General features: G+C 42.7%; 1 protein-coding gene across 1 annotated transcript in view; it reads right to left on the bottom strand.

Moving 5' to 3' along the window:
- Positions 1–17,914, bottom strand: part of si:ch211-126c2.4 (uncharacterized) — a 47,662-nt gene that overhangs the window by 9,644 nt on the left and 20,104 nt on the right. The window contains exon 3 of the mRNA XM_060927840.1: positions 515–560. Coding sequence (XP_060783823.1) covers positions 515–560 — 46 coding nt within the window. The remainder of the gene's footprint in view (positions 1–514; positions 561–17,914) is intronic.

Genomic DNA, 17,914 nt, shown 5'->3' with positions numbered 1-17,914 from the left:
GATAGGCTCCAGCTTGCCTGCGACCCTGTAGAACAGGATAAAGCGGCTAGAGATAATGAAAACAGAAATCTGGAGTGTGCATAGGTATTCACCCCCTTTCGTATGAAACCCCTAAATAAGAGCTGGTCCAACCAATTCACTTCATAAGTCACATAATCAGTTGATTAAGATCCACTTGTGTGTAATCAAAGTGTCACATGATGTCTGTATAAATCCCCCTGTTCTGGAAGGACCCAGACTCTGCAACACTACTAAGCAAGCAACATGAGAACCAAGCAGCACTCCAAACAGGTCAGAGACAAAGTTGTGGAGAAGTATAGATCAGGGTTGGGTTATAAAAAAATATCCCAAACTTTGAATATCCCATGGAGCACCATTAAATCCATTATAGCAAAATGGAAAGAACATGGTACCACTACAAACCTGACAAGAGAAGGCTGCCTTCCAAAACTCAGAGACTGGGCATTAATCAGAGATGCAACAAAGACACCAAAGAGAACACTGAAGGACTTACCTGCAGTCAAATTACATGTTCTGGTGGAAGTAGCCACAGATGTAGACTAGGGAGGGAGGGGAAGAAAAAAAAGCCAGTAACATGTTAATACTATGGTTCCATTTTGCTCCTATTCCCACACAACACCATTACAGCATAATGATAAATAAATGGTTTTCAGTGCAAGTGTGAACGGTATAAAACAGTACATCAATTATAATTCCTTATCAACTGTAGGCTTCCCTTAGGAACAACAAACTACAATGCCAGTTTATTAGGCACCTCATTGACCATTTTATAAGGTTGATACAGATGCACTTTGGGTACACAAATATAGATCTAGGTATACTGTTACTGATTGCAGCCCATTTGATACAATGAACAATGTGTCAGTCTCCCATTACACAATGGAACAGGACCACCATAGGTCCACCGCTGATAGCTAGATATTATTTGTGTGGCAAATCATTCTCAGGACTGTAGTGACACCAACGTGGGATGGTAGTATATGTGGTATGGGTATGAGTGCATCAGAAATGCTAGGATTTTTACATATTTTGTGCTTACTGACCAGTTCAAAAGACACGACTTATGACAGTGGTTTTCAAAGTGGGGGCCGCCATGGGGCCTCAGAAAGTTGGAGGGACGATAAAAAAAAATTGCAAAAAAAAAAAAACTTTTTTTAAATAATTATTATTAAATATATTGTAATTAGTTTTTTAATCATTATTATAAAATATAATTATTAATAATACATCATATCGAAACATTGTTTGCCATGCTCATCTCTCCGATTGCCTGTGATGTTGCGGTTTGCGCCATTCATCAAGCTGCTTTGCTCCTCAAGCTAGCGTATTGCTAGCGCAAAATGGACAGGTTTTTGAAGAAGAGACCAAAGGAACAAACCAACAGCCCTGCTGTGGAGGACACTGCTGCGAAAAAAAACTAAGAAGTCCTGGCCAACTAAAATCCGAAAATATGAGGCAGCATACATTAAGTATGGCTTTACAGCCATACAGAAAAATGGCCATGATTGCCCGAAATGCGTCCTCTGTCTGGAGACCCTGTCGAATGAGTGCTTAAAACCTTCGAAACTTCAGCGTCACTTGGTACAAAAACATCCGACAGATGCCGAAAACATAGTAGATTTCTTCAGATGCAAAGAACAGCATTTGGTCAGGCAATCTGCTGTCCCCGAGCGGGCCCTGAAGGCATCATTTTTAGCCTCGTACCACATTGCTCGTGCTAAAAAACCTCACTCAACTGGAGAAGATTTGATTTTACCAGCCACCAAAGACATTGTCCGAGAATTGCTTGGTGAGGATGCTGCCCAAAAAAAAAAACCAAACAAACAAACAAAAAAAAACGATGCTGTTCCACTCTCTGATAACACCTAACACCATAAGCCGATGGATTGGTGACATGGCTCAAGACATATCTGCTCAGCTGTTGGAGCAGGTGAGAGCCAGCAAATACTTCGCACTTCAGCTGGATGAGAGCACAGATTTATCCAATGAGGCCCAACTGCTTGTGTACATCAGATTTATTTCACAGGAAAGATTTGTGGAGGAAATACTATTTTGTAAAGCACTTGAAAGAAGAACTACTGGGAAAAACATTTTTCAAGTTTTGGATGATTACATCGAGTCTAACGGATTGGACTGGACCCGTTGTGTGGGGGTGTGTTTGGACGGAGCCGCGGCAATGACCAGGAAGATCAGTGGAGTGACCGCTCTCATTAAGCAGAAGGCCCCGCATGTAGTGGCCACACACTGCATGCTCCATCACGAGGCACTGGTCGCAAAAAGGATGGATAACGAGTTGAATCAGGTACTACAGGAGGTTATACAGTTTATTCAGTGCGAAAATATTTGTGTTGAAAACATGTTAGTTAACAATATTCTTATGCTAAACAAATGTAACAATTATTGACTATTGAATAAAAGTAAGAGAAAACATTCTAAAAGTTGATGTTTCTTTACATATTTTGTAGCATTGTCTGTGGGTTTGCAAAGGGGGTCCCCCGGCCAGAAGCTAATGCTGTTTGGGGGGCCTTGGCATGGAAAAGTTTGGGAACCCCTGACTTATGACACAAGTGTACAGTTAGGGCTCCTTCACATCCAGCATGTTTGGGGAGAGTCAAACTTTATTAGGTTTTAACTATGTCAGATCAGCAATGAGAAATGTTTTACTCCCTTCAGAAGGAGACCGAACTAATTTCCAAATCGAAATCTTCAACTTGTGTATTAGAGCCCTTACCTACACGATTCTTCAAAACAGATCAAGCAATCAAGCTTCTAAAAATAATCAATTCTTCCCTTAGCACTGGCTATGTACATAAATCATTTTTAAACTAGCAGTTACCAGACCACCGATTTAAAAATAAACAAATGAATAAATAAATCCCTGACCTCAAACCCTGTCAGTTGTCCAACTACAGGCCAATATCAAACCACCCCCCACATCTCAGAGATCCTAGAAAAAGCTGTAGCTCAGCAGTTATGCTCATACATACTTAGGAATAAGATTCATGAAGTGCATCAGTCAGAGTTTAGACATCACAGCAGAGACAGCACAGGTTAAAGTAGCAAATTACCCACTACTGGCCTCTGATCCAGGTTGTCTCTCCTCGCTTGTGTTGCCTGACCTTAGTTCAGCTTTTGACATCACTGACCATACTGTTCTCCTTGATAGACTAGAAAATACTGGAGTTAAGGAAACAAATGTCTCTTGGCTCAGGTCTCATTTAACTGAACGTTATCAGTTTGTTGATGTAAATGGTGACTTCTTTATGCATACCAAGGTTAAAAGTCTGGTGTTCCACAAGATTCAGTCTTAGGCCCACTGCGTTTTTCTTTATGCATGCTACTGCTGGGTAGTGCAGCTTTCGACACCATTGATCATACTGTTCTCCTTGATGGACTAGAAAATATTGAAGTTAAGGAAATGTAAGCATGGTATTAGCTTCCATCGTTATATTGATGCACAGTTGTATGTTCCAGCAAAGCCAGAGGAGAGACACCAGCTTAATAAAACTGATGAATGTGTAAAGGACATTAGACACCAAATGCTTATAATTTCAATTTCTGACAAGACAGAAGTACTTGTACTAAAACCACCTCAGCTAGAAGTTAGTTTTCTGATTACATCGTAACTGGATGGCTTTTCGGTTTCATCATGTGCAGCAGTAAAAGACCTTGGTGTGATTGACTCCAGTCTTTTGTTTGAAACTCATGCAGATAATATTACTAGGCTAGCCCTCTCATCTCAGAATATAAGAAATATAAAATGTCACTACACAATGCAGAAAAACTAATTCATGCCTGTTACCTCTTGGTTGGATTACTATCATACCTTACTGTGTGGCTGTTCCAGTAGATGCATAAACAAGCTCCAGTTAGTCCAGAATGCAGCAGCAAGAGTCCTTACTAGAACCAGAAGATATGACCACCTCACCTCCATCTTGCCCCTACTGCACTGGCTCCCAATTAAATTTCACATCAATAATAAAAATACTACTATTGACCTGGGCAACACAGTGGTGTAGTGGTTAGCACGGTCACCTCACAGCAAGAAGGTTCTGGGTTTGAGCCCAGTGGGCAATGGGGGCCTTTCTGTGTGGAGTCTGCATGTTCTCCCCATGTCCATGTGGGTTTCCCCCACAATCCAAAGACATGCAGGTTAAGCTAATTGGTGGCTCCAAATTGACCATAGGTGTGAATGTGAGTGGTTGTTTGTATCCATGTGTCAGCCCTGTGATGACCTGGCGACTTGTCCAAGGTGTACCCTGCCTCTCGCCCATAGTCAGCTGGGATAGGCTCCAGCTTGCCCACGACCCTGCACAGGATAAGCAGTTATGGATAAATGGATGGATACTATCGACCTACAAAGGCACTGACTGGTCTTGGGCCACAGTACCTGAGCGAACCTCTGGTCTTTTATGACCAGCCATACCTACTTAGATCAAAAGGTGCAGGCTATTTATTGGTACTTCAAATGGTGAGGCCTACAGCAGGGAACAGAACCCCCTCTTACAAAGCCCCACATTTATGGAACAGCCTTCCAAGTAGTGTTCAGGACTTAGAGACAGTCTCAGTGTTCAAGTCTAGGCTGCAACATATTTGTTTAGTCAAGTCTTTTGTTAATAGCTTTTTATTAAATAAAGGAACAGATATGGAGGCTTCTCCAGCAGAGACTGTTTTTGGTAAACTGTGCTGTCAGTCCCCCACTATCATGTGTTCACTCAGATTTGTTTATGGTGGAGTGGCTGGCTGCTTTACATCCCAGAGCTCCCTCACGTCTGTGTTACCTTCTCGCTCTCCTTTTTAGTTATGCTATAGTTAGTATTATAATCATATAATCTTATCATATAAAGTATTATAACAATCATAGTATTGCCAGAGTCCCTGCTTGCACTCAGCACACATTGTACACTGTTCTTAACCATTACGTGACAATGGGCATATCTTGCTCGCTTCTCCAGACCTGCTTGATCCATCCTGACGCTTTACTGGCTGAGGTTCTCAGTGCTTCACTCCTGTGGAGGATGGCCCCACATAGACAGCCTAATGATGCACTTAAAAGATAGCTCTGGACAATTAATACAAACAGTTTTGCTACAGTGGCTTAAGACCACAATTGCCATGATAACTTTAGGATTGCAGTTGTCATGAACAGTTTTGCACTCAAATCTCCATCAATGAACAGTTGATTTCTAACAAAATAGACTTCATGTTACACAATCATGCTTTTTGACCATATGAGGGAAGCCTAATGGTTAGAGAAGCAGCTTTGGGCCCAAAAGGTTGCTGGTTGATTCCCTGGGCCAGCAGGAATGGCTGAAGTGCCCTTGAGCAAGGCACCTAACCCCTGACTGCTCTCCAGGCTCCTCTGAGTACGCTGTACATCGCTCTAGATAAGAGCATCTGCTAAATGCCTATAATATATTGTAATATAGGACACTGTTATAGAAGCAAGTTATTTATAAGTCACGCTCTCTTATCACCCAGATGAGAATGGTTTCCCTTCTGAGTCTGGTTCCCCTCAAGGTTTTTTATGACTTTCTGGAGGAGGGTTTTGATTACTGCTATTCATTGGGAGGTTTTTTTTATTTAATGTTAATTTTTTCTGGATGCTCATTTAATTTCTACTTTTAGGTTTTATTTATATATATATATATATATATATATATATATATATATATAATTATTATTTTTTTTTTTTTATATTCTTTACTAGTGGTTAAATGTTTAATCCAAATATATCCCAGAGAGGAAGGAATGAGTTTTCTATTAGGCTGGTGAATTGGAATGTCTGTGGACTAGGGGGCCCTGCGAAGCGATCCAGAGTATTTTTCACACCTCAAGAGTCTTAACACTGACAATGCTTTCCTTCAGGAGACCCATCTGTGTATAAATTATCATTGCAGAATGCGTAAACCGGGCGGCACAGTGGTGTAGCGGTTAGCGCTGTCGCCTCACAGCAAGAAGGTCCGGGTTCGAGCCCTGTGGCCGGCGAGGGCCTTTCTGTGCGGAGTTTGCATGTTCTCCCCGTGTCCGTGTGGGTTTCCTCCGGGTGCTCCGGTTTCCCCCACAGTCCAAAGACATGCAGGTTAGGTTAACTGGTGACTCTAAATTGACCGTAGGTGTGAATGTGAATGGTTGTGTGTGTCTATGTGTCAGCCCTGTGATGACCTGGCGACTTGTCCAGGGTGTACCCCGCCTTTCGCCCGTAGTCAGCTGGGATAGGCTCCAGCTTGCCTGCGAACCTGTAGAACAGGATAAAGCGACTAGAGATAATAAGATGAGATGAGAATGCGTAAATCTTGGATTGGTCAAGTATTTCATTCAGCTTTTAATAGCAAATCCAGGGGTGCTGCTATTTTGATTAACAAGCAAACGCATCCCTGCACAGATTATATCCGACCCCCGAGGGCGCTATGTTATAGTAAGTGGCACTTTATGTCGAACTTCAGTTGTACTGGTGAGTGTTTATGCCCCTAACTAGGACAACCCAAATTTTATGACATCCCTGTTTTCCAAAATTCCAAATTTGGATACCCATCATCTCATTTTAGTGGGGGGGACCTGAACCTAGTGATAGACCCTAAGCTTGACCGCTCCCATCCTAAAATACTCACACCTTCTGGCATGTCGAGGACACGGTTAGCCCTTACGAGTCAGTTTAGGCTGCATAGATCCCTGGCGTTTTCTCCACCTGGTCACAAAGGAATTTTCTTATTTCTCAAAAGTACATCAAGCTTATTCTCATATTGATTTTTTTTTTTAATAGACGGGGCTCTTCTCTCTGCTGTGAAATCTACAGAATACTCTATCGTTATTTCCGATCACGCCCCTCACATCTTAGACTTGGCACTCTCACCTAATACTAAGAGGCAATGGAGATTTAATACAGGGCTACTAGCTAATGATGGGTTCTGTGATTTTATCTCAAAAAGAATAAGTGTCTTCCTTGAGATTAACAGGACTGAGTCAACGTCGCCTTTGCTGCTATGGGAAACCTTAAAAGCTGTAATACGAGGAGATATTTCTTACAACACACATCTGGTTAGGAAAAATAAACAAAAACAGCAAGAGCTGATGCGATTCTCAGTATAGATAGAGAATATTCCAGCTCTCCCAGTCCAGATCTGTATGCCAAAAGGGTTAAATTACAATCTGACTATGACCTCATCTCTACAGACAAAGCAGAACATCTTTTAAGACTGACCAAAGGGACACTATGAATATGGTGATAAAGCCAGCAGTCTCCTCGCTTTCCAACTAAAACGTCAATCAGCTTCTAATTTCATCTCTCAAGTTTATGATTCCTCCCACTCCCTAACTACCGATCCAACTGAAATAAATTCCATCTTCACCTCCTTTTACTCTAATCTCTATAAATCTGAACCCCCTGTAAACAGGACTACGATGGATAATTTCTTGGATAGCCTAGCTATCCCTATTATAGATTTAAATAATCAAGAAGGAATTGGATAAACCTATACAGTTTGGGGAAATAACTGCTTGTCTTAAATTGATGATAAAGCGCCAGGGCCAGATGGATTTCCGGTTGATTTTTACAAAAAAAAAAAATTTCCCACCAACTTGCCCCTTAATTATTAGAAATGTTTAATGATTCATTGAAACAAGGCTCCCTGCCTCCAACTTTAAATCAGGCTTTAATTTCGCTTATTCCTAAGAAAGACAAGAGCTTGGATGAATGCAGCAGCTGGAGACAAACAAGTCTGTTAAACTCCGATGTAAAGCTTCTAGCCAAAGTTCTGGCATGCCGTTAGGATCCTTGTCTGCCAGACATCATTTCTGTAGACCAAACAGGGTTTGTTAGAGGATGACAATTATCGTCTAACATTAGAAGACTTTTAAATATTGTGCTCTCTCCTGACACTTCCCAAGCTGCTGAAATGATGTGATATTAGATGCAGAGAAAGCCTTTGATCGGGTTGAGTGGGATTATTTGTTTTCTGTTTTTGGGAAATTTGGTTTTGGGTCTAAATTAATTTCTTGGATACAGCTTTTATATTCTGCCCCTACTGCTTGTGTGACAACTAACTCTCAGAGGTCTGACTACTTTCCTCTAACAAGAGAAACCCGTCAAGGTTGCCCAATGTCCTCCCTGCTCTTTGCTAGCAATAGAGCTTCTCTCAATTGCTCTCAAATCCTCTCCACACTTCACTGGCATTTACAGATCTGGACTGGAACATCGAGTGTCTCTCTATGCTGATGACCTTTTGCTATATGTTACAGACCCAAGTAGTTGTGTAGATAATATTGTACAAACATTGACTACCTTTGGATCATTTTCAGGTTATAAGCTTATCAGTAAAAGCGAGTGTTTCCCTGTAAATAAGGTGGGGTTTGCATTAGACCGTATCAGCGGATCATCAGATTAACGTTTTTAAAACGATTAGTGTGCACACAGCAACGCCAATACACGATTTGCGTGCACACAGCAACACCAATACACGGATACGCTCGGCTCCGCAGGCATCCTGCGCTCCAAATCACTCCGCCCTGAACAGCGAGTGCCCTCTGGAGGGTGCGCACTCCGGCCCTGCGCAGCTCACAGAGCGCGCGAGTGGAGTGCACGAGCAGTGATTCGGGACTGAGCCGCTGTGTGTGTGATCTCAGTGCATGTCGGGCATGCGCGTCACTTACCACTTACAAGTGGAAGGATGGCAAGCCTAAAGACAATCATAACTACACAATGGGCAGTATTTGCATCAGTATTTGCAGTATTTTCATACTTTTATACTCTTTAATGAAAGGTGATACAAGGCGGAAGTCCGCGCCGTTTTTCAGCAGTCGCATCACATGACCAACGCCAGCGAATCAGGAAGGTGGATGTCACAGTGACGTTGTCCAATGACGACGCCAGCTAGAGCTCAGCACAGCGTATCCGCGTATTCTCAATGTTTACACAGCACCGGACCAGACACGATCTGGACTGAATACGTGGACCCTGGCGGATTCCCGTTTCCAGGCGGTTTAATGTAAACGGACAGTGCATCCGCGAAGAAAACAAGACAGATACGGTCTAATGTAAACTTGGCCTAAGGCAGCTAAGCAGATCCCATCAGGTGCTCTACCATTTCGACTAACCCATACCAGTTTCCGTTATTTAGGTATTAACATTGCTCACTCCCTTCCTTTACTCTATAAAAATAACTTGACAAAGTTGGTTATAGAATTTAAGTCGGATTTGAGGCGCTGGGACTCTCTTCCTCCCTCTCTGACGGGCAGAATAAGTTCTATTAAAATGAACATTCTGCCCAGATTTTTGTTTCTTTTCCAGTGTCTTCCAACTTTTCTATCTAAATCATTTATTCGAATGTTAGACAAAATAATTTCAAAGTTCATTTGGGCTGGTAAGAATCCGAGAGCACGTCAAGCAGTACTGCAGAGAAGCAAATTAGATGGGGGTCTTGCACTACCTAACTTATTTTATTATTATTGGGCAGCCAATCTTCAAAAAATTCATGCCTGGTGCAACTCTCCCAATTTGGATTGGTGTATAATGGAGGATCATTTTTCCCGCCCCTCATCTTTGGCGGCTTTGGTTTGTGCCCCCCGACTTCTTGTTATCCTACTTACGTTAGAAACCCAATTGTGCTTTCTACTTTGAAAATTTGGAAACAATTCAGGCAACATTTCAAACTTCCTGCCCCCATCCCATTCAGCCCCATTTGCAATAATCACTTGTTTCCTCCCTCTAATGTAGATACAGCTTTCACTCCGTGGAAAGAGGGGCCTGGCCCGTTTTTCAGATTTGTACTTAGAAGGTTCATTTACCACCTTTAATGATCTCCGTGTAAAGTATAATTTACCCCAATCTCATATGTTCCGGTATTTCCAAGTATGTAATTATGTTCGCACACATTTCACATCCTTCCCTTAGCCTCCAACGGGATCTCTGGTCACGGAGGTGCTTTCTCTTCCTAGGGCTAGTGGTAAGATCTCAGCGTTATTTAACCTCATATCATCTACAAGTGTGGCCTCCCCTGCAGGGGTCCGGTGTAGTTGGGAAAGGGAGCTTGGGTCTGATGTGACAAACGGGTGGTGGAAAGAGGCATTAATCAGGGTCAACTCTACATCCTCCTGTGCCCGTCTTACTTTAATTCAGTTTAAGGTCCTCCATAGGATTCACTTCACAAAAGCCAGACTTAGCAGGATATTTCCAGGTACAGGTGATACCTGCAACAGATGTGGCTTGTCTCCAGCAGATCATGCTCATATGTTTTTTCTTGTTCAAAATTGGCCAATTTTTGGTCTTTTTTTTTTTTTAACGTTAAACGAAGCCCTCAATATCACACTAAAACCCTGTCTATTGATATCCATCTTTGTGGTACCCTTCATACCAGCTAGTCTCTCTAAGAAAAATTCTGATGTGGCTTTTGCCTCGCTCATAGCCCGCAGACGTATCCTGCTACAGTGGATAAGTCCAAATCCACCCTCTACTGCAGGGGTCACCAAACTTTTTTCTCTGGGGGCCACATTGTCGTTCCTGACTGTGATGGGGGCCGGGGTCGGGTCAGCTATATCACATAGAATTGTATGACCCAGACAAATATGACCACCAGCAGGCCTCATTGTGTAGTAGAGATTACTAGCCTGGCACGGCCATCCCCACTACTATATCCATACTACTATATCAACACTTGATTCCTGGCACATATTTGTTTATCTTTACTAGTGGTTTGCAAAAGTAGTAATCGAGTCTTCACACTTTGTTTTAATTTGAAATACCACTGATATTCCATTTATTTATTTTCTAATAAAAATAATATCAAAGCCGTCAAGGTAAGAAACATCTGCCTAGTTGAGGTGATTGACACTGGCAAAGGTGAGTGGAAAATTATAAATTGTAGGTAGGCCTGTTGATATTATTAATAATATTAATAATAATTGTATGCAGCACTTAATAAAGGTCAAATAAATAGGCCTATAAAATAAATACATTTTAAAAAACAGTGAAATTATAATAATATGAGCAATAGATCAACAGATCACAGCAGTTGTGCTGTGTCCTGCACGTCATTGCTCTCATCCATGGCCAAAGCAAAAAACTCGAATTCTGACGCTCTCTCATTCAGCTGGTCATACACGTTGTCCCCCAAATCTTCGGTTCGCCTGGTCATAGTAGGTGCGGAGAGATTCACCGCATTGAGCACATCCTTCTTGTCGGGACACACCTCCTCAGCCACGGCAAGCATGCATACTTTAACAAAGTCCCCATCAGTAAACGGCTTTCCATGGGTAGCTAGTAGGTGAGCTACCTTATAGCTAGCTCGGACAGCAGCCTGGTTGATCTGGGTTTAGTGAAGGAATACATTCTGTTGTGCAGCCAGTCCGCATTTCATCCTCCGAATCCTGTCTTCTCTTGTTTGCCCTCGCAAACTAGCATACTCTTTGTGGCGGGTTTCATAGTGACTACGCAGATTATATTCTTTGAAAACCGGCACACTTTCTTTACATACAAGATAAACTGCACGGTCCTTACACTGAACGAAAAAATAATCGGTGGTCCACTGTTGTTTAAAAACTCTGCACTCTCTGTCAGCTTTTCGCTTACCGCTAGCCATTTTGCTGTCCTGAACACTGACAGTTCTCTGCGCATGCGCTGCCTGTCACTGCTTGATCGCGAGCATATGACGAAAATTCGGAAAATATGAATAGTTCATTTTATAACTAAATATCAATTTTAATTGATAAAATCAACAAAATACAAGATGCAGACGTTATTATTTGCCAAAAAGCAATTTAAAAAAAAATATAGGCCATGACCACTTTTGGGGATTGCCTCATAGGGCCGGATCTGGCCCGCGGGCCGTAGTTTGGTGACCCCTGCTCTACTGCGTCCTGGTTAAGTGATTTAATGTCTTTTCTGTCATTAGAAAAAGTGAAATATTCCTTAAGAGGTTCAATAGCCAATTTTTATAAAAGATGGCAACCTTTTATTGCGTATGTAAATACCCTTTCTTCTCTGGACCCTGACTGACCTGATGCATCTATTCTTTGTGGTGAACACCTTGAGCATCCATTTAATTTAATTTAATCTCCCTCCCTATTTTATGCTGTTTATTTTTGTGTCTGTTCTGTTTATTTTATTTAGTTCTTTATTATGTGTTTTGCTTTTCTGTTTTTTTTTTCTCTTTGGGAGAGTTTGAGGTGGGTGGGGGGGGTGTTTTCTTTCTATTTCTCTTTCTAACACTGCATGGGGGGGGACGGCTGTGGAACACAGCTTTGTACTTTGTATTTGATACTTGTATAATGCCGGTCTCCAGTAAAAAAAAAAAAAAAGTTTCTTCATGACATCTCTGAGTTTTTCCTTGCCGTCACTGCTTCAGGCTTGCGCATTAGGGATCTCATCTCATCTCATTATCTCTAGCCGCTTTATCCTTCTACAGGGTCGCAGGCAAGCTGGAGCCTATCCCAGCTGACTACGGGCGAAAGGCGGGGTACACCCTGGACAAGTCGCCAGGTCATCACAGGGCTGACACAGACAACCATTCACACTCACATTCACACCTACGGTCAATTTAGAGTCACCAGTTAACCTAACCTGCATGTCTTTGGACTGTGGGGGAAACCGGAGCACCCGGAGGAAACCCACACGGACACGGGGAGAACATGCAAACTCCACACAGAAAGGCCCTCGCCGGCCCCGGGGCTCGAACCCAGGACCTTCTTGCTGTGAGGCGACAGCGCTAACCACTACACCACCGTGCCGCCCGCATTAGGGATAAATTTATTAATTCATGTTTAAAGTCTATATTTTTCTGTAAAGTTGCTGTGCGACAATGTCTATTGTTAAAAGTGCTAGTTTTGGCAGATGTAAACACTCCATGCTTGGATGCACAAACAACTGTTTCATGATCCTGCAAAAATATGGAGACCCTGATTCTCTTCCAAGAGAAGTGTGAACATTTTTATGATGGTCTGCACCAATGACTAAAAAACAGACAGCTTAATGTCTCTAAAAAGTGAAGCCACCACAGCTCTAGCACCCCTGCTGGCTGACTGCAGTATAGTGCAGTGTGGGAAACAAGGCCAGTCCAGCGGGCATTGACCAGTAATTTTCGCATTTATCTGTCTGTATTTCAAAAGCATCGACCCAGATGGCCTATTAAAAAAATAAATAAATTCTTCGAACGTGTCCATCTGTACTTCAAAAGCATCAAACCGGATGGCCCATGAAAAAAAAAAAACTTGTAAAGATATGGGTCTAATCTACTTTTAATTTTCTTCCAAATGTTATACTGGGGGCGGCACGGTGGTGTAGTGGTTAGCGCTGTCGCCTCACAGCAAGAAGGTCTGGGTTCAAGCCCCGTGGCCAGCGAAGGCCTTTCTGTGCGGAGTTTGCATGTTCTCCCCGTGTCCGCGTGGGTTTCCTCCGGGTGCTCCGGTTTCCCCCACAGTCCAAAGACATGCAGGTTAGGTTAACTGGTGACTCTAAATTGACCATAGGTGTGAATGTAAGTGTGAATGGTTGTCTGTGTCTGTGTCAGCCCTGTCATGACCTGGCGACTTGTCCAGGGTGTACCCCGCCTTTCGCCCATAGTCAGTTGGGATAGGCTCCAGCTTGCCTGCGACCCTGTAGAACAGGATAAAGCGGCTAGAGATAATGAGTTCTATTTTGGTCTCATCCGTCCACAAAACATTTTTCCAATAGCCTTCTGGCTTGTCCATGTGATCTTTAGCAAACTGCAGACGAGCAGCAATGTTCTTTTTGGAGAGCAGTGGCTTTCGCCTTGCAACCCTGCCATGCACACCATTGTTGTTCAAGTCAAGTTTATTTGTATAGCGCTTTTAACAATAAACATCGTCACAAAGCAGCTTTACAGAATTTGAACGACTTAAAATATGAGCTAATTTTATCCCCAACGAGCATGCCTGTGGCGACGGTGGCAAGGAAAAACTCCCTCAGACAACACGAGGAAGAAACCTCGAGAGGAACCAGACTCAAAAGGGAACCCATCCCCTTCTGGGCAACAACAGACAACATGACTATAACATTAACAGTCCTAACAAAGTCAGCTTCGTTGATGCTATAAACCCCCCACCAATGGAAAGCCAAGTGCAAAACCGTTCATGACAACTGCAGTCCCAAAGTCAGCAAGTCAAATGCAGGCCCCAGCCACAAAAACACCACTGCAAGAGTCCAGAGCGTTCTCCAGGCGAGACCCCCAACTGTCCACATGGGGCTGCCCTCCACAGGAGCAATGTGATGAGACTCCAACCAGACACAGGGCACCAGGATGGACCAGGCAGGTCCGAGGAGCAGAAGAGGCCAGCATCTCGATCCCAGGACCGACATGTAACTCAGAAGGACAGATTTGGGGGGAGAAGAGAGAGAAAACACAGGTTGTTGGGTATGCCCAATGTCACCTGAATAAGTAGGAACAGTATACATATTGCACTGAGTACAAGCAGGGACTCTGGCAACTAACTATGACAGCATAACTAAAAGGGGAGAGCCAGAAGGTGTAACAGGCATGAGGGAGCCCCGGGCCACTACACCGTCAACAAACTCGAGTGAGCAAGCGAGTGGGGACTGACAGCATCCATACATCCCAGTTTACCAAAACACTCTGAGGACCCTCCAGATCTACACCTTTACCTCATAAACACCATTAACAAAAGGCTTGACTAAACAGATACGTTTTCAGCCTAGACTTAAACACTGAGACTGTGTCTGATTCCTGAACACTACTTGGAAGGCTGTTCCATAACTGTGGGGCTTTGTAAGAAAAGGCTCTGCCCCCTGATGTAGCCTTCACTATACGAGGTACCAGCAGATAGCCTGCACCATTTGATCCAAGTATGCGTGGCGGGTCATAGAGGACCAGAAGTTCACTCAGGTACTGTGGCACGAGACCATTCAGTGCTTTAAAGGTCGATCGTAGTACTTTATAATCAATATGAAATTTGATTGGGAGCCAATGCAGTGTGGATAAGACAGGGGTGATGTGTTCATATTTTCTAGTTCTAGTAAGGACTCTTGCTGCTGCATTTTGAACTAACTGGAGCTTATTTATGCACTTATTGGAACATCCAGACAGTAAGGCATTACAATAATCCAACCTGGAGGTAACAAAAGCATGAACTAGTTTTTCCGCGTCATGTTGTGGCATTAAATTTCTTATCTTAGCAATATTTCTGCAACGAAAGAAAGTTATCCGGGTAACGTTATCAATGTGAGTTTTGAATGAAAGACTGGGGTCAATAATCACTCTGAGGTCTTTTGTTCAGGGTTCTCCTGACGGTGGACTCATGAACATTAACATTAGCCAATGTAAGAGAGGCCTTCAGTTGCTTAGAAGTTACCCTGGAATCCTTTGTGACCTTGCCGACTATTACACGCCTTGCTCTTGAAGTGATCTTTGTTGGTCGACCACTCCTGGGGAGGGTAACAATGGTCTTGAATTTCCTCCATTTGTACACAATCTGTCTGACTGTGGATTGGTGGAGTTCAAACTCTTTAGAGATGGTTTTGTAACCTTTTCCAGCCTGATGAGCATCAACAACGCTTTTTCTGAGGTCCTCAGAAATCTCCTTTGTTCGTGCCATGATACACTTCCACAAACATGTGTTGTGAAGATCAGACTTTGATAGATCCCTGTTCTTTAAATAAAACAGCGTGCCCACTCACACCTGATTGTCATCCCATTGATTGAAAACACCTGACTCTAATTTCACCTTCAAATTAACTGCTAATCCTAGAGGTTCACATACTTTTGCCACTCACAGATATGTAATATTGGATCATTTTCCTCAATAAATCAATGACCAAGTATAATATTTTTGTCTCATTTGTTTAACTGGGTTCTCTTTATCTACTTTTAGGACTTGTGTGAAAATCTGATGATGTTTTAGGTCATATTTATGCAGAAATATAGAAAATTCTAAAGGGTTCACAAACTTTCAAGCACCACTGTATGTATATAGGTACTATAATAACTCATGAAACATTGTCAACAATGACTTTATGCTATGTTTATAATAAGTCTGTAAGAAATTTAGTAATTAACAATACAATTATTCTTACATGAGTTAAAATTTTAAGTCCGAGATTCCAAGTAACTTTGTAACAGAATGACTGACTTAAAATGACTCAAAACTAGACATGGCCATATCATTTGGTAATCAGACTAAAATCTGTTGGACTAGAACTTAGAAAATTGAAGAAAAAAATAACTTGATTAAAATATAAATCTACATCCTCCAAAGCATATGACGGAGGACATCTCATCTCATTATCTCTAGCCGCTTTATCCTGTTCTCCAGGGTCGCAGGCAAGCTGGAGCCTATCCCAGCTGACTACGGGTGAAAGGCGGGGTACACCCTGGACAAGTCGCCAGGTCATCACAGGGCTGACACATAGACACAGACAACCATTCACACTCACATTCTCACCTACGGTCAATTTAGAGTCACCAGTTAACCTAACCTGCATGTCTTTGGACTGTGGGGGAAACCGGAGCACCCGGAGGAAACCCACGCGGACACGGGGAGAACATGCAAACTCCACACAGAAAGGCCCTCGCCGGCCACGGGGCTCGAACCCAGGACCTTCTTGCTGTGAGGCGACAGCGCTAACCACTACACCACCGTGCCGCCGACGGAGGACATATTATTGAGTTTAAAAAATGCACATAACCATTGATTGGCAGTTTGGCACTTAGCATAATACTGTACTGCAAAGTTTCATGTAAACTGAAGTCTTAGTCAACCGACTGGATCAATCAGATACGATACTGTCAACCAGTGTTTAATTTGTGAAGTGGGAGGTCCCGGAACGCAGGAGGTGGGTGGATCCGGCGACTCAAAAAAAAAAAAGGCGGGGGGCGGTTTACTATAACTTTACGCACACACGCCTATTGCATGACATGTATTGCAACAGCACCAGTTATCAAATCCTGGACAACAATGGACAACGCTCAGAACGTTCTCCAAACAGGCACTCAAGTTCACTCTCGCTCTCCACACATACATTAAGGCAGGGGTCGGGAACCTATTGGCTGAGAGAACCATGAAAGCCACATATTTTCAAATACATTTTCGTGAGAGCCATATATAAAAAGTGACGCTGAATACAACTAAAATGCATTTTTACGTATGACCAACAATTTGAGTGTAATATATTCTTTTTCATAATGAAGAGGCTCTTGACATGCCGTCTTCCTCCTGTCCCCCACTGAATATTTTGACGCAAATGTAGCTTGGCGCGTTTCGAAGTGCCGCTTTATTTCATTGTTTCATCGATGCAATCTTGTTATTGTATAGGCCTATTGGACACAAAGCAGAACCCTCTCACCCCACAAAGGCGAATTCCTCTGTCCATTCCTGTTGAAATGTACGGTAGCCTACCAGTCACCTTTTTTTCCCTTTTCGCCATGTTGTCAAAAGGCTTTGCTTTGCGGACAGCTAACTGACTTTCATTAAATGGAGGTGTACTTCTTGATCTCAATGTGAGCTGATTAATCTGCGAGCCAGATGCAGTCACCAAAAGAGCCACATCTGGCTCCCGAGCAATTGCAGACCCCTGCGTTAAGGCAACAACTGGATCAACAATTAACAAATCAAACACAGGTTACAATATATTGATGGCCATAATAAAACACAGCAGAGTAAAGACTTAATCTTGCTTGTGTATCTGACAGATTATAAAGAAAGTAAATAAATAAAACGGTCCTGGCACTTGCACCCACAACGCAGCCCCACAGACCGTAGAACGCATTTGAACAATAGACCTACCACGTGTCGACCAACCCTGCAGTGGCCCCGCTTGGCAAAAAAAAAATAATATCAGACATTATGATCTTAGAAAACGCTTTAGTGACGAACAGTTAGACAGTAATATGTCGTGATATGTTATAAAATATTTTTTATTAGGCTATAT

This window comes from Neoarius graeffei, chromosome 8, assembly GCF_027579695.1.
Source record: "Neoarius graeffei isolate fNeoGra1 chromosome 8, fNeoGra1.pri, whole genome shotgun sequence".
NCBI classification, from domain to species: Eukaryota; Metazoa; Chordata; class Actinopteri; order Siluriformes; family Ariidae; genus Neoarius; species Neoarius graeffei.
This window is presented reverse-complemented; position numbering and strand designations above follow the sequence as displayed.